Below are 20,886 nucleotides of genomic sequence, written 5' to 3' on the forward strand. Positions count from 1 at the left end.
AAAAAAAAATTTTTGTAATTTAAATAAACTTCTGGACAAACCAGATCTTAAGTCTGATTTCTGGAGTGCAGAAATAGAAAACCTCAATTAACCATGTGTTTTGTACTGTGGGGCTTAGATGTCTCCATCTTCCCATGTGGAGCTTCCAACTAAGTATTGGTCCAGAGGTGCAAATTAAAACAGAAAACCTTTTGAGCCAGGTGATGTGGTCCACAGCTGTAGTCCTGACATACTGACACAGGCAGGAACAGTGTCAGTTTGAGGCTAGCCTGGGATACATAGTGAGTTCTAGGCCAGCCTGAGCTATGGTATGAGATGAGACCCTGTCTCAAAAAAAAGAGTGTAAACCTTTTGGTATATAAATATATATTGCATAATTACAGTCAAGTCAGGCTGGCCTCCACCTCAAGCCCCTTTGTGCCAAAATCATGGGCCTGGGCTTCCAGATCTGGCTTCAGCATGTACTTCCAGATGTTCTTAGTAACATTCATTTTTCAGTGTTTTATTTCCCTTTGTAGAGTGAAGGGTGACTGTGTGCATTTCAGAGCAACATTTTTATCTGATTTTAAATATGTGCATATGCATGTATGAGAAGAATCATAATGTCACAGACAGGGTCCAGTTCCAGTATGTTCATTCAAAGGGTCTGCCCTGGGGCACTGAGACTCAAGCTCTTGAGTATTAGAAATATGGAGAAATTTATCATCGAGTGAAAACAATTAGATGCAATTTTATGTGTACCTGTTTTATTTTGTTGTTAATCTATCTGTAGATATACCTAGAAAAAGGCGTGTGTGTGTGTGTGTGTGTGTGTGTGTGTGTGTGTGTAATGGGGTTTTATATAGAACAATATTTCATGTTTTTCAAAGAAGTATGATTTTTACATATATTTGTGAAAATTCCAGTTTCTAAAACAAATACATGTTCCTTATTTCACTAGGAAAAACCTCTTGAATGATGCCCCTAAATGCTAAAGTGTTTCTACCTTAGTGTCTCTGTAATGGCCACATCACCCTGTCACCCTCCTCCAGCCAGTTTGTAGGGGTCTCAGCAACCAGAGACTCTGATCTCCTGATTGTTTTTCAGGAGGGGCATGAATGTGATTGGCATTTCCTGCTCAGCATGACCTCCTCTTGTTTCCCTCTATCTCTCTTTTCTAGGAGAGGCCGTGGTAAATGTTTTAGACTTCAAGAAGGATGCTGGGCTGTGGCATGGCATGTTTGCGGTAAGCTGTAGGGGTGGGGCCTTTATAGTAAGATGTGCCTGAGGCCGAGGCTCTATGACAAAATATCTCTTGGGGTTGCAAATGAAGCTCCTGAATGTCAGAGGCATTTTGTAGAGGACACATAAGCATGGGGACCTGAGCTTAGATCCCCAGGATCCATGGAAAACAGGCACAATAGTGCACATCTGTAATTCCAGTGTGGGATGATTGGAGGCAGAGGCAAGAGAATCCCCTAAAGCTTATTCCAGGTAGTCTGATGTAGTAGTGGTGAACAGCAAGAGACCCTGCTTTGGGCTGGAGAGATGGCTCAGTGGTTAAAAGCACTGGGTGCTCTTGCAGAGGACCTGAATTCAGTTTCTTGTACCTACATCAGGTAGATTACAACCTCCTATAATTCCAGAGAAGAAGAGGGGGTAAATTAATTTAAATTAAATAAAAGAGACCCTGCCGGATTCAAGGACCAATGCCCAAGGTTGTCACCTAACCATCACATTCACAGCATGGCACACGGGTTCACAGCCATACATGAACACTCATGGACACCCATCATGTATACACACAGTAAGAAAAAGACAAAACTACATGCTTCGAGCACAGAAGAGTGTAACAAGGAAGTGGGGGTGTATGTGTGTGCTTCCTGTAATAGGAGGAGGGAGCACGCTGTGGGTGTCAGAGAAGGATGGCGTCTTTCTCATCTTGTCCTCCGGGAGTGTCCATGAGGAGGTGACAGCCAAGATGAACTTTGGAAATAGCTAAGTTGACCTAGGTAGAGATTTTGGGTGGTAGAGTTGGAAGGGTAATTTCTTTGGGAAAACTATATTACATATATATATATATATGACACCATTTAGGTGGAAGGAAAAGTATGGGACCATGAAGTTGAAGAGGACTTTAGTCTATTTACTCTTTTTGTTTTTAACTAGAAGTTAACAAAACAAATATAACTATGTGCGAAGGGATCTTCTACAATCCAGTGCAGGTAGAACATTGTTTCCTGAAACCGAGTCTATGCCAGCACTAGGACTTGAGGCAAGGGGATGGTACCTTATGTGTAAGGGCATGTAAATGGTGACCGTGTGGTTGGTCTCAGGCTTAGCTGGGGATGGTGGCTGATACTTATAAACCTAGCACTTGGGTGGCTGAGCCAGAAAAATCACCATGAGTTCAAGTCTAGCCTGGGATACTCGAATTCCAAGCCAGGTAGAACCATCTCAAACACACATGCACACGCACAGATGCACACACACCATCCATTGCAAACACGGGCTTGATTGATTACTCTTCTGCACTCTGGCGTCTCTGGGGATCTCACATCCTTGGTGTGGATGGGCAGGAGGGCAGCACCCTGCCTGACCCTCAGTTCTCTCAGCTTTATTTGTACAAACTCTTGACCTGTTAGGAACTGGGGAGCTAATACCATGTTTTATAGTGTTACTCCATTGTCACTGCTTCCCTCAGCCTGGGGTGTGTGTGTGTGTGTGTGAGAGAGAGAGAGACAGACAGACAGACAGACAGACAGACAGACAGACAGTTGGGTAGTGCCTGCTAACTCTCTGAAAGCAGCAACTTTGCACCCAGCAGGGCTTCTCTTCTATGTCTACCCTAGAGAAACAGTTGTATACATGCCAGTGGATGGGAATACAGATGCCTTGCTTCCACACTGGTTCTGACATGTGCAGCCCTACAAAGAGAACTGGTAGCCCCCTGATTCTGAGGTGCATAGACTCATCTATGAAACAGTAGAAGTGAAAAGCAGCAAGTGTTAATACATGTATCCTATGGTGGCTTACATTTAAATACTGTGTGTTTCTAAAGTCACATGTATGTACACATTCGTGGACGAAGGACTGGAGGGATGGGTGTCGTCACTGTGATGCCCTGGGAGAGAGAGGAGCGAACCAGGCTTAGAGCAGCTCTTGGAGGTGCTTTGGAACTATTGCTGGTATCTCGAGTCTCTTTTGAAAGGGTGGACTTGAGTAATACTCATAACACTGTTAGCAGAATGTCAAGACAACAGAAGGTGCTACAGACATGTTTGTATTGACTGCTTCATATGTTTCTTTGCTTTCAGAACGTAATGAATAAGATGCATACAATTAGTGTACCCTACTCTGTTATGAAGACCTGTCCTCTCTCTTGGGTTCAAAGAGTCCATGCCCACAAAGGTAATCACACACATCCACATGCTAATTGAAACTAGTGGAAGTATGCCCTGTAGAGAAACAGTTCTTTGCCTTGGTGGCTTTCCAAATTTTGGAGTTGTTATTGTAGGTAAGCTGTTTGCTTTATCTCCCTGTATTCTTTCTTACAAATTGAATTCTCTGGAATTTGAGCCATAGTTAGCGCTATTGAATGCTGTGTTGTCAGAGTTTCCTTGACTGTGCAGGGGCTGAATATGACACTTGCTACACTGTCTTTTTTAAACTTTAAAAATTTTTCTCGGGGTTGGGGATTTAGCTCAGTGGTAGAGCGCTTGCCTAGCAAGCACAAGGCCCTGGGTTCGGTCCTCAGCTCCGGGAAAAAAAAAAAAAAAAGATAGTTCTCCAAGAACTATTACTAAATAAGTAAAAATGTTCTTATTTGTAATATATTAAATCTGTGCCCACATTTAGCGTGTCTGTGTGTCATGACTCTTCCCCTTTGATCTGTAGCCAAAGTAGCTCTTGTGAAGTGTCGGGACCTACACTGGGCCATGATGGCCCATCGGGACCAGAGGGACGTGAGCCTGAGCTCTCTCCGGATGCTGATTGTCACCGATGGCGCCAATCCCTGTGAGTGCTGGGTGTAGAAATCCAAGAACATCTGACAGGCAGGGTGATCTGCTCCTTTTCTAGAAGCTTTTCTGTTTTCAACGTCTGTCTGACTCAGTGGTGCGGTGTGTTTGTGGCTGTGCGGTTATCACCGTGCCTGAAGTTTCAAATACTTCTGTTAACCTAAGAGAAACCACACACTCCCTGTTTGTCACTGTTCATCCTCTCCAGTGTCCCTCAGCCCAGACAATCACGAATTTCCTTCCTCTAAGAGAAAAGAAAAAAAAAAAAGATTTAAAAAATAAATGTGTCTGTGTGTGTGTGTCTGTGTGTGTGTGTGTGTGTGTGTGTGTGTGTGTGTGTGTGTGTGTGTCTCTGTGTGTGTCTGCGTTTATGCCCCATGTGTTCAGGTTCCTTCGGAAGAGGTTGTCCGACCCTCTTGTTGTGACACTGGGGCTGGCAGCAGGACTTGGGTCCTGAGCACGAGCAGCAAGCGCTCTTGAGCTGCTCTCACTGTCTCCAGCCCACAGTCTATAGTCCACCTGCTCTGCGTGCACATGCGCGGTGTGAAGCAGCCTTGTGTGTACTGAGAGGCTTCTCTCAGTGGCATGTTTTACATTGCCATGTAGAGAGAGCATCATAGACATACCACGTTTGTTTATCCATTCATCTCTCGATGGACTTAGAAGCTCTTTGAAACCACGCCTTACTTATTTAAATCCTCCAGGGGAGGCGCTTAGGTGAAAGGAGAGGTTTGGACCTGATATGTATATGAACCTGGTATAAATTCTTCCATGCAGCAAATAAAGGGAATTTGCAAGAAACTTGTAGAGACCTTAGTGTGCTATCTGCTTTTCTGGATAGCACAGATGTGCTGGTCCTCCACTGGGTACTTGGGGGAGCATTGGAAGCTGAACTCTTTCTCCTAAGTGAACTTACTGATCCTGCCTTAAAGCACATGGAGAATCTAAACAGGAAGAGTCAGAGGGCATCGCTGAGAGTAGATGGGGCTGCATGGCTGCTTTGCTCTGGTTACAGTAGATACTTAGGAGGGCTGCTAGAGCCCACCTGGCTGCATATTGGCTACAGTGTTTTCTCTGAGCTTGCCCTGTCCCCTTGGTGGGGGTAGCCTTTCCAGATTGTAACTCTAAGCACTGTCAGGGACCTGTCATGCCTTGGATGAACATGTCTCAAGCCCCCACAGGCACAGTACACCGTTTGCACGCCATGAGTGATGATGTACAGTGTGAGTTCTGACTGTTAGTTTGTGTGTGTGTGTGTCACGCACACCCGTGAGTTTCCTGCAGCAAGGGAAACGGTTGTTTCTGCTTTTAAACCGATCTGTTCCCACGCCTTAGGGTCTGTGTCATCCTGTGATGCTTTCCTGAGTCTGTTCCAAAGCCACGGACTGAGACCTGAGGCCATCTGCCCATGTGCCACCTCTGCTGAGGCCATGACTGTAGCTATCCGCAGGTACTGTTGTTGAGGAGGTCGGTTCTCTTGATGTCTGGATGAGATGTGTGCTTTTTCCAGATGCTGAGAAAGGAGGTAAATGATTTTCTGCTTCATAAACCTAAAAGCTGGGGCTAGAGAGATGGCTCAGCAGTTTAAGAGCACTGTCTGCTCTTCCAGGGGACCTAGGTTCCATTCCCAGCACCTGCATGACAGCTCACGCCTGTCTGTAACTCCAGTTCCAGGGCTTCTGACCCCCTCACACAGACATACATGTAGGCAAAACACCAGTGAACATAAAATAAAAATAAATTATTAAAAAAAATACCTGAAAGTAAAATTTACCTAGTAAAGTCACTTTTTTCTTCTTGCCAAAAGTATACCTAGAAACTGGAATTTTATTTTAATTATTCTATGTCATATTTGTGAGTGATTTTCTGTGTTGTTTACTCTTTAGAATCCTGTGAATAGTAAGTAGAAGTAGTCTGTTGTTGTTCTGACTGTACCTCAGACCTGGGAAATACGCCTTTATAGTATATGCACTCCACACCAGCATAGTCTTTTCTCTTTAAAGGAAAGTGTGTGTGTGTGTGTGTGTGTGTGTGTGTGTGTGCGTGCGCGCGCGCGCGCGCACCCCATGTTGGGCACTGAATTCCTAGCTTCTGCCATGTTAGGAAAGTGTCCTATTGATGAGCTTGTTATTTATCAGCCCTTGTTGGTGCTCATGAGCAGAGGCCCAAAGAGGGTGTCAGGGTCCAATCACTCCCTGCCTATTCCTCCTAGGCGGGGTCCTCCTGAGGCTCTCGTCTTGGCTAGGCTGCCACTGACAGGCCCCAGTGACCCTCTTGTCTTTGCGCCCTTGACCTGGGTTTGTAGGTGTTTGGGGATCCCAGCTTGTTACATGGTATGCTGGGACCCAAACTCTGCTCCTCATGCTGATCATCTCTCCATCTCTTTTCCCACCCTTTTCTCTTCCTTTTTTTTTTTTTTTTTAAATCTCACTGTGTAACCCAGGCTGGCCTAGAACTTGCAGTGATCCACCTGCCTCAGCCTCTTAAGTACTGAACTGCAGCATGAGCCACCATGCCTGGCTTTTTGTTTTTAATTTCCTCAAAAATTATTTATTTACTTGTGTGCGTGCATGTGTATGCACGTGTTTGTGCACACATACCACAGCAGGTGTGTGTGGTCAGGACGACCTGGTGGAGTTGATTCTCTCCTTCTACATGTGGACTTGGGTATCAAACTCCGGTTATGAAGCGTGCATGGCAGGTTCCTTTACCCACTGAGCTATCTTGTCAGCCCCTCATGTTCTTTTCTGTTCGCTTGTTTGTGTATGTGTGTGTTTGCATAGACCTGGCTTGATGGTTTGTTGTTGTTGTTTTTTTTCACATTTTAGGCCTGGAGTTCCGGGGGCTCCCTTACCAGGAAGAGCCATTCTCTCAATGAATGGATTGAGCTATGGGGTCATACGGGTCAATACTGAAGATAAAAATTCAGCACTGACAGTCCAGGATGTGGGACATGTGATGCCTGGGGGTGAGTTGTGAGGGCAATCATTGGGATTTCCTAAGATCTGTCATCAGAAATAGTGGCGCTGCTCTGGGAAGGTAGCTTGTGGTGGAATGCCTGCCTAGCATGCCCAGAGCCCTGGTTTCCATGCCAAGCACCATGTAACAAGGGAGAACTAGAGGAGAGACAGAAGACTGATAAACGAGAGGCCAAATCTGGAAGTCGATGCTTAGTCACATCCTCTCCTCGGGCCCCCTAGCGGGTGAGCGTGTCGTTATGCTGCCCTGCACTGCTGCCCTGCACTGCTGCTGTGTGAATTCCCAGTCTCCAACATGCTTGGTTATGCTCTTCATGTGGAAAGGGATGCCAGTCAGTTGCCAACCCAGGAGGGCAGAGGTGCTGCCCTGGTGGGTGCCACACCAACCCTTGGGAAGGCTAGCACCCACTTCATCATGGTGCTGCTGCAGTCCCTCCTTGGTGCACCAGTGACTCAGGGCTGTGGGTACCAGGTCCACGGTTCTCTGTGGCACTTCTTTTTTTGGTTTTTCGAGACAGGGTTTCTCTGTGTAGCTTTGCGCCTTTCCTGGAACTCACTTGGTAGCCCAGGCTGGCCTCGAACTCACAGAGATCCGCCTGCATCTGCCTCCTGAATGCTGGGATTAAAGGCGTGCGCCAACACTGTCCGGCTCTGTGACACTTCTTAATGCTACTTCAGTGGATGTGCAACTCCTGGGTTTGAAAACAAAGTTGTTACTTTGCAGGTTTCTAGATTCTTCTGTTTGTTGTGTTTTTTATGCACTAGGCATGATGTGCATTGTGAAGCCAGATGGACTTCCTCAGCTCTGCAAGACAGATGAAATTGGAGAGATTTGTGTCAGCTCCAGGACTGGAGGAATGATGTACTTTGGACTTGCTGGTGTGACCAAAAATACATTTGAGGTACATGATGTTATTTCACAGGGAGATGTTGGGTGAGGTCAGATGTTACTAGGGAGACCTGCTAGCTGACGGCACAGAATGGCTTAGTGGTTGAGACCAAGTCTTCTGGAGCCCAGTGCCTAAGGTCAGCTTGTACTCCACCACTCACTGCTGCTGTGTGAGCCTCTTAGCCTTCTGAATGCCCTGTTCCTTTATCTTAAGATATGAGGGACAACCAGACATGGTGGCTAGTACTTGCAGTCACAGCACTTGGGAGCCTGGGTTCAGGGGACTGTGAGTTCAAGACCAACCTGGACTATATAACAGGACCTTGTCTCAAAAAACGCAAAAGCAAAACAAAATGTGAATAGAAACAGAGTTCACCTGTTTTGAACACTAAATGAATTGATATTTACTCATGGATTGGGTCAGCTCCTGACACAGAGGCAGTGGTGTGGTATGTCTGTGAGTTCCAGATTTTGACTCTGATAGCGCCTGCCGTGGAGGCATGAGGGCCCAGGCAGGGATCCCCAGAAGCCCCGCAGGCATGGCAGCTGCCCTAACCCCCAGGCAAGCCGCTCAGCCAGACTGGCAGTCTTTCTGCATTCAGCAGAAAAATGTACCTGAGAGAAGAAGACATCCTCATGCATGTGCACTTGAGCACATGCAGAAAGACTTGACTTGTCACAGGGTCATTGCTCCTCAGCAGTTGCTCACTGATTCCTCTCTTGCACCTGCACTGCTCTGGGTACTGGGGCTCTGTCAGGACAAGTGGAGCTGCTGGTAAAGCTTCAGTTTGAGAGCAGGCGGCATCTTCCAAGGAGACAGTTCATGGCCTTCCTGTAGGCATTCTGCTTGCAAAGCTAAGTTGGGATGAGAAGTTGCCCTGGTGAGCATGCACATTAGAACAAGTGGTTAATTGTCTGGGTACCTTTAGGGACTGGAGAACTTTTGTCCGGGCCAGCAGGTGTTGTTCGAATCTTAGATGGTCTTTTAATAAAAAACCCAGAGCCAGAAATCAGGGTGAAAGCTGAGAGATCAGAGAAGCCGAACAGCAGCCACTAGTTCTTAGCTCCACAAAACCCTCAGCCTAAAGAGAGTGAGTTCCTGCTTCCTCACACCTTATATACCTCTCTCTGCCCAGACATCACTTCCTGGGATTAGAGGCGTGTGTGCTTCCCAGTACTGGGATTAAAGGTGTGTGCCACCACTGCCTGGCTCTGTTTCCAACGTGACCTTGAACTCACAGAAATCCAGAGGATCTCTGTGCGCGCGCACGCGCGCACACACACGCACGCACGCACACACACTCACACACATATCTAATCTGGTGGCTGGCTCTGCCCTCTGATCCTCAGGCAAGTTTATTAGGGTACACAATGTATCACCACAAGCAAGAGTCCTGCTGACTTTCAGCTCTGAACTGCCCGTTCTATAACAGAGCCTCACTCTGGTAGTGAGTCTGCACACATCAGAAGCTGCATTTGAACACTATCTGGAAATGGTGTGTACGATTGCACACTAGCCGTCACTGGTGACAGCATACCTTCTCCTCTGTGACAGTGCATCTGTGTTGTCTGTCATGTGCTGCCTGAGGGGCTAAGAACAGGGCTGAATAGCCATCCCCTGTTCTCAGGCCCGAGGCAGCAGAGTAAGCGGGTCACTGTCACCAGCACAGCGCCATCACTCTTGGGCCCTCGGAGCTGGTTCCCATCCACGCAGCAGGGGAAGCTTGTAGCTTCCCCGGTGTGTGTTCAGCACCAGTCCCTTGGCTACTACTCACGTCGTCTTAAGTATGTGTACGTTTTATGTTCCTAAGTCTCTCCATTCATTCTTTCCCTTCTTCCCAGGTCGGCCATTCAGCACAAGTCCATGTGCGTGCTAAGCACACGCTCTGCCACTGAGTTGCCTTCTCAGTCCCTGTTTTTCCTTCTTTAAAATTTATTTTTAAGGGGGTTGGGGATTTAGCTCAGTGGTAGACCGCTTGCAAGGCCCTGGGTTTGATCCTCAGCTCCACCACATAAAAAAAAAAAAAAAAGAAAAAATTATTTTTAGACAATATCTCCCCTTGTATCCCAGATTGGCCACAAACTCTTGGTGATTCTCCTCCCTCAGCCTTCTGAGTCGCCGGGATTATAGGTGTGACCCACCATACACAGTTTCTGTTTCTAAAGAGATTTTAAAAAACGTTTGTTTGGGGTTGGGGATTTTGCTCAGTGGTAGAGCGCTTGCCTAGCAAGCACAAGGCCCTGGGTTCAATCCTCAGCTCAAAAAAAAAAACAAAAAAAAAACCAAACTTTTGTTTGTTGTGTGTCTGTGTGCACGAGCGTGTGTGTGTGTGTGTGTGTGTGTGTGTGTGTGTGTGTGTGTGTGTGTGTGCGCGGGTCAGAAGACAGCTTGCAGCAGCTTGTTCTGTTCTACCATGTGGATTCTGGCGACCCAACTCAGGTCACTGACCCACTGCTTGACTCGGATCAACCCACAGAACCCTCCCCAGCCCGGCTTCCCGGCTTGTTCTTAAGTGCTTGACTATCTCATGCTTGTGATGCTTGTCATTGAATCAGATCCTTGCTGGTAGAGATGGTGTCTGGCTGAGTAGTCTGACTAGCTTCAGATTTGTCATCCTCCTGCCTCAGTCTCTTGAGAAGCTGGCGTTTTAGGCACATGCCTCTGCTTCAAGCAGAGTTGTATTGTTGTATGTATATGAGAGGAAGGGAGAGAACTGGGGGCATAAGAGTGCTACAGCTGTGTGTGTGTGTGTGTGGAGGTTAGAGGACAGACAGCTTGGGGGTCAGTTCTCTCCTTCTATGATGTTTTTAATTTAAAAAATTCTATATACATGTATAGTGTTTTGCCTGACTGTGTGTCCATGTACCAGGTACATGTCTGGTGCCCTTGGAGGCCAGAAGAGAGAGGTGGAACCTGTGAGCTCCCATGTAGGTGCTGGAAGTCAACCCCAGGTCCTCTGCAGGACGAACTAGTGCTCTTAACCAGCCCTGCTCCTCTCCTTTGCTTAGCAGGGTCTCTCTTGTCCCTGCTGCAGTGTATAGTTCAGGCTAGCTGGCCACGTGGACTCTGTTGCCCTGTCTCTCTTTCCTACCTTCCTTCAGCAGCTCTGGAATTACAGATGTGTGAGATTGCACCTGGCTCTTGATGTAGGGTCCAGAGACAGAACTCAGGTTGTCAGGCTAGCAATACCTTCACCTCCTGAACCATCTTGCAGGCCTTCCAATGGTATTTGGAGATAGTACAGGAAGCTGTGTGCCTAGAGTTCTTACACATTTTCGGTGGTGCTTGCAATACTAGGCAGGTGCAGTACTGCTGAGATGCATCCCCAGCCCATGAACACATTTCTGATCTCCAGTATAAATATAGTGATAGCAAAGTAGAATGAATCCTCACCTGAAAAAGGAGAAAATAGCCTTTAATCCCAGCACTTGGGAGGCAGAGGCAGGTGGATCTCTGTGAGTTTGAGGCCAGCCTGGTCTACGAGCTAGTCCAGGACAAGCACAAAGCTACACAGAGAAACCCTGTCTCAAAAACAAAGGGGGAGGGGTCCAGTAGGCAGGTGAGATGGCTCAGCAGCAGATAAAGGTACCTGCCACCAACCCTAATGAACAGATTTCAGTCCCTAGAAATCACGGAGTAGATGAAGAGAATCTCTCACAAGTTATCTTCTGATCTTTATAGGAATACTGTTACACACATGCACCCATACACACATGTACACATGTCCTCACAATAAAGTAATACAAATGTTTCTAAAGGGTTTGTTTTGTAAATTTAATTAGTATTTTACTAAAGTCAGATAGTAACATTTTACTAGGACAAGAATATAGTAATGATAAACCAGAAAATTAATGAATGTATTTAAAAAATATGCTGAGCCGGGCAGTGGTAGCACATACCTTTAATCGTGACACTCAGGAAGGAGAGGCAGGCAGATCTTTGTGAGTTCGAGTCCAGCCTTGTCAATAGAGCAAGTTCTAGGACAGCCAAGGCTATACTGAGAAACCCTGTGTCAAAAAAACACAAAATAAAGAAACAAATAAATAAATAATAAACTAAGAGTCAGGCAGTGGTGGTGCATGCCTTTGATCCCAGTACTCATGAGACATAGGCAGGTGGACCTCTGTGAGTTTTAGGACAGCCAGGGCTACACAGAGAAGCCCAGTGGTGCTGGTGCTGGTAGTTGCATGGTGGTGGTGGTGGAGGAGGGAGAGGAGGAAGAGGAGGAGGAGGGGGAGGAGGAGGGGGAGGAGGGGGAGGAGGAAGAGAAGGAAGAGGGGGGGGGAGGAGGAGGGGGAGGAGGGGGAGGAGGAAGAGAAGGAGGAGGGGGAGGAGGAGGAGATGGAGGAGGGGGAGGAGGAGGAGATGGAGGAGGGGGAGGAGGAGGAGATGGCTTGGTGGTTAAGAACACTGGCTGCACTTGTAGAGGAGATATGAGTTTGGTTCCCAGTGCCCACATAGCAGCTCGCTGTCACCTGTAACTCGAGTTCCAGGGGATCCAGTGCCTTCTTTTGGCCTCTGCGGGCATTGACACACATATAGTGCACATAATACATCCCAGCACACAATACTTAACACATAAAATAAAAATAAAATTAAAAACAAAATAGCGACTGGGAGAAAAAGTAAAAGTGAGTGAGTGAGAGAATGAGCCGAGCCACTGGGGATGGAGCCAAGTGGTAGAGCACGTGCCCTGGGTTTTGTGCAAGGCCCTGGGCTTCATTCATGCCCACACCACAGCACCACAGAGGGAAAAAGCGAACCAGATTGGCTGGAGAGAGACCATTTCTAACGTGTATGGAAACAAAGTTCCCGACACTGCTCTGGGCTGCCTGTTTGACTTTAGGCAAACTGAACCTGTCCCTCACTTTCTCATCTGTAAAATGGCTGCAGTCCCATTTTGAGAACTGACAAGATGATTGACTGTAAAGCAAATAGCCCGTTTGCTAGCAAGCTCGGCCAGTAAAGGGCTCACTGCCGGTCAGACACCCTGCTGACCTGAGCTCAGCCCCAAATGAGCATAAAAATAAAGGAAAGGGGGAATGGGAAGATGGCTCAGCAGCTAAGTTTCAGGCTGCTCTTACAGAGGACACAGGTTCAATTCTACCACCCACATGGCAGCTTACAACTACCTGGAACTCTAGGTCCTGGAGATCCTATGCCCTCTTCTAGCTTGTGAACGTATCAGGTATGCACATACATCACATGCAGACATATATGTAGGCAAAACACCCATACACGTAAATTAAAAAATAAATAAAAACAACTAAAAATTAAAGGGAGGAAAAAAATCAAGTAGGAATAAATAAAACCCAGGAGATGCATATGAATAAGCTGTTTACTATGCGTACTCATGTACATGCACACACACAAGCAGACAGTAAATAAAAAAAATGAAATTTAACCATCACTAATAAAGAAATGCAGTTTTAATCATTACGGAATGTCTGTTTTTCCCCCCATGAGATGAGCAAACTTTGGAAACTGACAATGCACAGTGTTAGCTGTGATACAGGGAAAATGGACATTCTGTGTTACATTGGTGGAGTCAGTGCTGATATAGCAGTTATGTGGGACACGCTCTTATAGTTGCACACTCATCATAGCCTTTGCACAAGTTTTGTAAAAAAATATATGATAGTATTCATACAAGCTATTTGATCACCTGTGCAGACAGACTGTAACAGTCTGTCCTTAAAACTGGCCCTGGGTCAGGCACCATACAACCTCTCCAAATCTGAGGAAGATCTGAGAGCATTCTTTCATAGCTGAAAAGAACTTGAGGCTCAGTGCCATCACATTTGACCAAAGTCTGCCTTATCGATGAACTGATCCCCAGGATTTGCAGTGCTAACCGTAAGAAATGCTCTCTCATTAAACTGTTGTACAATATGGGCTAGACCATTTACTACCAGATGGGAGGGCTCTCCAAGATATATTGTGAAAGGTCTATTAGCAATTGTGTGTGTGTGTGTGTGTGTGTGTGTGTGTGTGTGTGTGTGTGTGTGTGTGTGTGTTCATGTGGAACAACTCCCCTGGCTGTCTACCTCTGCCCTACTCCATGTTGTTCATGATGGTCTGTCATTTAGGTTTTAGTACTGGCTAGGAAACCCCTGGAGCTCCTTGCTCACACCCTCCCCCAGCTCTCTCCATGGCGCGGGATCAGAACTGTGGTCCTCATGTCTGCACAGCTGCACTTTTCCTACTGAGTTGCCTCCCCACCCCATGGCCCTGTTCTAACGTCCTTAGCTGTGGGTCTGTGAGACGGCACAGTAGGTACTGGCGCTGCACATGCTGCCTGATGTGTCGTGTGCCCACAGTCCACACAAGGAGAGGAGAGGCTGAACTCCTGCAGTTGTCCTCTGACCCACATATACATGCAGTGACACACGGGTGTGTGCACAAACACGGAAAATGAATCAACATAATAAAACATTTAAGTGTGTCTATGTGTCTTTTTTAAAACTCCGGAGAGAATACCAAACGCTGACATGGTTGAGATTCCTGAATTTGTTGCTGCATTGGCGTCCAGTAAGCATAATACACACGCACACATTTGGGATGTTGTTTGTTTGTTTTTAGAGACAGGGTTTCACTATGCAGCCTTGGCCAGGCTGGAGACCACTCGCTGAGATATCTGCCTGTCTCCTGAGTGCCGGAATCACGGGTGTGAGCCACCACGCCTGCTCAATCAGCACATGTGACTTGTGGTTTTTCTCTTAAGTAAGACTTTAAAAATCAGATAAATTTTAGGGACATTAGCCTAGCTGTTTACCTTTCCCTTTTGTCTTTTAGGTTATTCCAGTGGCCTCTTCAGGCTCTCCTGTGGGAGACGTACCCTTCATCCGGTCAGGGCTGCTGGGTTTTGTAGGGCCGGTAGGTGACGGTTTCCTGTTTATTTTGCTACATGTGATCTAAACATTTGATTCACAGAACTGAACACATTCTGAGTAATTGAAGGTGTCACAGTGCCTCTTATCAACAGTCCCAGTTCCTCCTTTTCCTGTCTTCAGACAGCGTCTCATTACATAGTCCTGGCTGACCTGGAACTCACAGAAACCCTGCCTCTGCCTCCCAACTGCTGGGGTTAAAAATGTGCACACCAGAGGCAGGTGGATCTCTGTGAGTTCGAGGCCAGCCTGGTCTAGAGTGAATTCCAGGACAGCCAGGACTACACAGAAACCATATCTCAAAAGTTGGGGGGGGGGGAGAACTTGTTACTTAGCAAATGGTATTTACAGGTACTGGGTCTAGAGATGACTAGAACCCAAAAAGCCTGTTCTCAAAGAGCTCATGGTGAGCTTCAGGAATCCATGAGGATGGCAGAGGGCCAGGCGGTGCTTAGTGATGGTGGTCACTATTCTGTAAACTTATCTGCCCCTAGCTAGCTTCTTCCTATCGCCTCTCCTGCTCAACTGTTCAGCTCATGTGAGAGTGTATGGAATTGACCCCTGCTTCTCCTTCCCACCTATGGGCTTTGGGTGCAGTGAGTCACCCTCTTAGAAACCGTGCACACTAGTGTAGCCTTGGCTGTACTGACCTCTTGCCAGCACCAGGAAACTCTCAGATGCCCAACTCTTCTGCTTGCCGCTCCGCTGTTGGGGTCTGGGATAGAGCTTCATTGATCTCAGAAACGGACAGACTGGTCCTGCTCTGTAGGGAGGCTAGGTTATGTGTGGTCTGAACTAGTTCTATGGTCAGACCTAGCTGTAAGAAAGATGAAGCCAGAAAGGCCATGCCAGCTGACCAGCCTCACTGTGAAAGACTTGGAGAAGCAGGCATCTCTATTTTTCTTGAAGATTGTTTTATTATTTTAATAATATGTGTGTATCCTTGCATAGGGGAGTTGAAGTTACAGGAGCTGTGAGCCATGTGACATGGGTGCTGCAAACCACACTCAGGCCTCTGTAAGACCAGTGCATCCCTAGCCCCTGAGCCACAGCTAGCCCTTCTTCCCTGACTCATACAGCTCTTCACACAGTTGGGCATGGCTGGCTCCCCTCTGGCATTGTGGGTGAACCAATAGCTTCCTATGCAGGGATTCTGCCTTTCTGTCTTTGCCCAGTCACTGTGTTGGCCCAACACTGTGTTCAGAAAGTTAATGAGTGACATTCACATGGAGAGAACCCCTGGCTCACTGAGTGCATGTAAGTAGGCCAGAACATGGCACCAACTTACCGCAGGGAATAATGCTTTAGGGCCTTGGTCCCAATTGCCTGTGCTCTGTTGTACTGGGAAGAAAATCTCCAGCATTCTTTTTTCTATGTCTGTTTCTGCTCCTGCCTAATGGAAACAGTGTTACCCTTACATGCTCCGGGCATCTATTTACATATTAAAGCTGTTTGACTTCCCTCTAATTCAGTAGTAAATGAATTAACATGAAGTATAACACACACACACACACACACACACACACACACACACACACACACACAAGCGATATGTAGTCATAGTCTTTTCCCTTTGAAATTTCCCCTTAAGAATATGAATGAATTCATCTTCTTACAGACTGTAAGACCTCAGTGGGTGCTGGTTAGTGGCTCAGCCAAACCTAATGACCTGAGTTCAGTTCCTAGGACACACATGGAGGAGAGAATTGGCTCCTTCAGGTTATACTCCAACTCCACAAGCATGCAGTGGCATGCCTGTGCTCACCCACACATACACCCACAAAAGATAACTAACGTGATTTTCAAAAAGACCTCATTTGCCCTGGTACCGTTTCTCACTAATTCCAGAGGGATTCTTTATATATATATATCTCGAGTGGGAGCAGTGGTGGGACACACCTTTAATCCCAGCACTCAGGAGGCTGGATCTTTGTGATTTCCAGGCCAGCCTGGGCTACAGACTGAGTTCCAGTACAGCCAGGGCTACACAGAGAAACCCTATCTTGAAAAAAACAAAAAACAAAAACTAAACTAAAATAAAATAAAAATAAATCTATAAACTGTAACATTGATTGCTTTGATATAAACACACACAGTATTGGGGATTGAACTATGTACATGCCTTACAGGTATTTCTCTTAGCATTTTTTAAAAATGAGATTTATTTCAAAGTAAGAAATGTAAAGTATCGGTAACTGTCTTACCCTTTAAACCATGGAAATGAAGGTAAATAAATCATTGTTAACTTTCAGGGTAGTTTGGTGTTCGTGGTTGGAAAAATGGATGGATTACTCATGGTTAGTGGTCGGAGGCATAACGCTGATGACATTGTCGCCACCGGCCTGGCTGTGGAGTCCATCAAGACTGTCTATCGAGGAAGGTGGGTGCTGTGAGATTAATGTTGTTACCACTTTGGGGTGGTCTGAGCTGCATTCTGTAGATGCTTTTCCAGATTATTAGGTTGGCTTGGGTTAAAATAATAGAAGCCTGGCTTTAAGTATGTATCCCACCGTGTTTGGCTTTTTGAGTGACTGAGAGGAGTGAGGTGTGTGTCAGAGTCTGTTGCTCTTTGTTGAGTTCTGAAGACTGAGGAGAACTGAGGACAAAACATTGCATGTTCCATAGCTCCTCAGTGCCAAGACAGTGCTGTCGAGGCTGGTGGAGCTAGGTGCCACTCTGTAGAAGCACACACCTAAGAATTCTTCCTCTAATTTCTAACCCAGTTGTGGTGTTTTCCATGTGGAGATTGACATGTCAGTTTAGTGTTGAGAATTCCAAGTTCTGTGGACAAAGTCAGGCCTTTTCTTTTGCTTACTAATGCAAAAAGAGGTATTCCAGCAGTTCATAGTCTCAGACAGGTATCTGTTAGGGTTATTTTTGTTTTGTTTTTACACAAAAACATTTTCATACACATGTACACATGTGCGGTGTGCTTGGAGCATATGCCTCCTTGTTCCTCCTGTTCTGACCTGAGTTACATAAGAAGTAAGACAATTTCAAAAAAGAACCAGTTCCTGAACTGTATGGTTTTCTCTAAGTGTGCCTCTTAGGAGTGAAACTTCCTGGGCCCTAGACCCACTGTCTGTGGTCACAGTTGTGTTCCTGGCACGTAGGTAGTGCTCCATCCCTGCTTGGGTGGAGGGAAGGGGTCCAGGCAGGCATGCCAGCATCATTGGCTCTCCAGTCCCTTCCCATCCTCCCTGCTCTCTTCAACAAATCCTCACTGGGTGCCAACTACACGCTGCTTTTCTGGGTGTGTGCCCACACATTCTCACGACAAACACAGGAGCCAGGCAAATGGCAACATAGATGTCACGTGAGAGGGCCGTGAGGGCTGTGGCGTGGACACATGAGGTGGTCTGGGAACGCCTCACTAGTAAGGGGACATTTGAGCGGAGACCTGCTTAGATCTAACTCCATCCTCCCTCCCTCTCTCAGCCTCGGTCTCCCTGGGTCCCCTGGCCTGTGTCTGACTTCCGCCCACTCTCTGCTTCACCACTCTGCTCCAGGCACACTGGCCTTCTGGCTGTTCCTCAAACCTGCCAAGCTCGTCCCTACCTCAGAACCTTTCCGCTTTCCGTCCCTTCTGCCCGGAATCCTCTTCCTCCAGATCTTCGTGTGGCTCGTGTCCTCGCCTCATTCAGGTCTCTGCTCCAGTGTCCACTCCCCAGGGAGGCGCTCCCACTCCGCGGGGCACCCCACTCTGCTGCCCCAGGCACTTCCTGGTGCATCACAACATGGCTTCATTATCTGTGTGTTGATTGGTTCTATCTGGGACACGTAAGCGCCACAAAGGCAGGGATTGTGTCTTGTTACTACTCTGTGGTGCTTAATCCATGTTGTTTTCGTTTTTTAAGTGAACCACTCGATGCTGGTTTGGTGATGATCGCACATTTCTCTCTACTGTTCATGTCTGGGTGGTGTGTTGGGATGGCTCCTCTGGGATTCCAACTCAGAGAAGCAAATAGGATGGTTCTGAAGGGCGACTGATGTGTTTGATCTGTCTCTCTTAGAATTGCTGTGTTTTCTGTGTCTGTGTTTTATGACGAGCGCATTGTCGTGGTAGCAGAACAAAGGCCCGATGCCTCCGAGGAAGACAGCTTCCAGTGGATGAGCCGCGTGCTGCAGGTGAGCACTGGGCTGTGCTGGGACGGAGGCGTGGGCTGCCACCTGCCTGCCTGCCTGCCTGCCAGATATGCTGTCTTTAAAGATTATGTTTGAGCCAGGAATGGTGGCACACTCAGGAGGCAGAGGTGGGTGGGTCTCTGTGTGTTCAAAGCCAGCCGGGTCTACAGAACTAGTTCTAGGGCAGCCAGGGCTACACAGAGAAACCCTGTCTCAAACAAACAAACAAACAACAACAAAAAGACCAAAAACCAAAAACGATGTTTAAGAATTTCATGCACATAGACAGTGAAATATGTCCCTACCCACTCTCCTTTCCCTGGCCTCCCACTTTCTCCATATCTCCCCAAATACCTTATTTCTTTCATGCCCAAGTGTTTGCTACCCACGAAGGTTTTGATTGCCCATGTGTGGCATGCATCTCTGAAAGTAAACATGTGTCAGAGGTTAGCCTCAGTCTTACCATACCATACCTTGGAGGGTCCAAGAACTTTCCTCCTTATGCAAGGGAGCTGTTCTGGGGAGTCAGAGGAGCCGGGGGGCTCCATCTGGAATCACGACTGTCAATCTCTTTACCAGGTGACTAGACTTCAGAGCTTGTCCAGACCTGTGAAAGGGAGACAGAGTCTCTCCAGAATGAGTGGATATGTGAGGTCTGCACTCAGTAGACAGTGGTGATGACTTACCAATATATGATGACATCGTCACCCACTGTGAGTCTCATGCAGGCTGAGACTTCTCAGCCCTCACTGTTCTCCACTCGGCCTCCAGAGCCTGAGAGCTGTACTTGCATGCAGCATAGTAGGACCCAAAACTAAATGCACAGTCCAGAGCAAGCTGGCCTGACTTCCCAGTGATAACTCATGTTACTAGAAGTGTTTCCAGGGCCTGTGACTTCTCTGCCCAGGGCACTTGTCCTTCTTAACAGTCACTTAGTAACAGAAATGATGCAGACACAAAGTGAGAGACAGCACCAGGTAACTTCAGATTTCTTTCTGTTCTCAGAACACATTATTCTTAGTCTACAGATAGACTGTAGTACAGAAATGAAAGGAACTGCCAGGTGTGGTGGCTCATGCCTTTAATTCCAGCACTCAGAAGGCAGAGACAGACAGATGTCTGAGCTCCAGGCCAGTCTAGTCTACAAAGTTCCAGAACAGCAGAACTGTTTCACAGGGAAACCTTGTCTCAAAAAAAGAAGGAAAGAAAGGAACTAGGTGTGATGGCACACACCTTTTATCAAGCACTCTGGGGGCAGAGACAGGAGGATCTCTGAGAGCTGAGTTCCAGGACAAGGAAGGGCTACATAAAGAGACCCTGTCTCCAAAAAATAAACAAATAAATAGAAATCAGAGGACATGATCTGAATATAAACAAGGCTGAAAGTGCAGTGAGGACTGTAGGAATGGGCTGATACCCGCTTATCTGAAAGATAGCTAAGGGGCGTACATGCAAAGATTCATCTAGCCAGGTGTGGCAGGCAGTACGTGCTGTAAGCCCAGCACTTGGAAGACTGCACAGTAAAACCCATCCCAAAGAAACAATAGTAAGGCTGGAGAGGGCTCACCGGGTAGGAGGCTGCCCCGCCAGAGACCTGGGTTGGACTCCCAGGCCCCATGCTGACAGCTATCTGTAACCCCATGCTCCTGTGGGCACCAGTCATATACTCAGTGCGCAGGCATGCATACAGGCAAAACATTCATGTCATAAAATAAAGAAGTTAATTAAATAAAAAAGAATAATAAGGGTCTGACAAGATGGCTGTGCTGATAAAGGCACTTGCAGTGCAAGCCTGATGACCTCATTTCAGTCTGTGGGACCCATTGGAAGGTGGAAAGAGAATGGACTCCACAACGCTGCCCTCTGACCTCCACAGGAACACTACAGCATGTATACACTCGTGCGCTCTCACACACACACAATTGTAATGGCACCACCATACTCTCACCCACATATGAGATCTTTGTTTCTTTTTCTTTTTTCCAATTCTGTAACTTTATTTGCT

At 46.9% G+C, this 20,886-nt stretch overlaps 1 protein-coding gene across 1 annotated transcript in view; it reads left to right on the plus strand.

Annotated features, from left to right (window-relative positions):
• Positions 1-20,886, plus strand: part of Dip2b (disco interacting protein 2 homolog B) — a 197,562-nt gene that overhangs the window by 145,341 nt on the left and 31,335 nt on the right. Inside the window, 9 exon segments of the mRNA XM_036207630.1 lie at positions 1,161-1,225; positions 3,297-3,390; positions 3,877-3,996; positions 5,334-5,448; positions 6,827-6,966; positions 7,742-7,878; positions 14,662-14,742; positions 17,009-17,136; positions 18,770-18,884. Of these exon segments, the coding sequence (XP_036063523.1) occupies positions 1,161-1,225; positions 3,297-3,390; positions 3,877-3,996; positions 5,334-5,448; positions 6,827-6,966; positions 7,742-7,878; positions 14,662-14,742; positions 17,009-17,136; positions 18,770-18,884 (995 nt within the window).

This window comes from Onychomys torridus, chromosome 16 (assembly GCF_903995425.1).
Source record: "Onychomys torridus chromosome 16, mOncTor1.1, whole genome shotgun sequence".
Taxonomy (NCBI): Eukaryota; Metazoa; Chordata; class Mammalia; order Rodentia; family Cricetidae; genus Onychomys; species Onychomys torridus.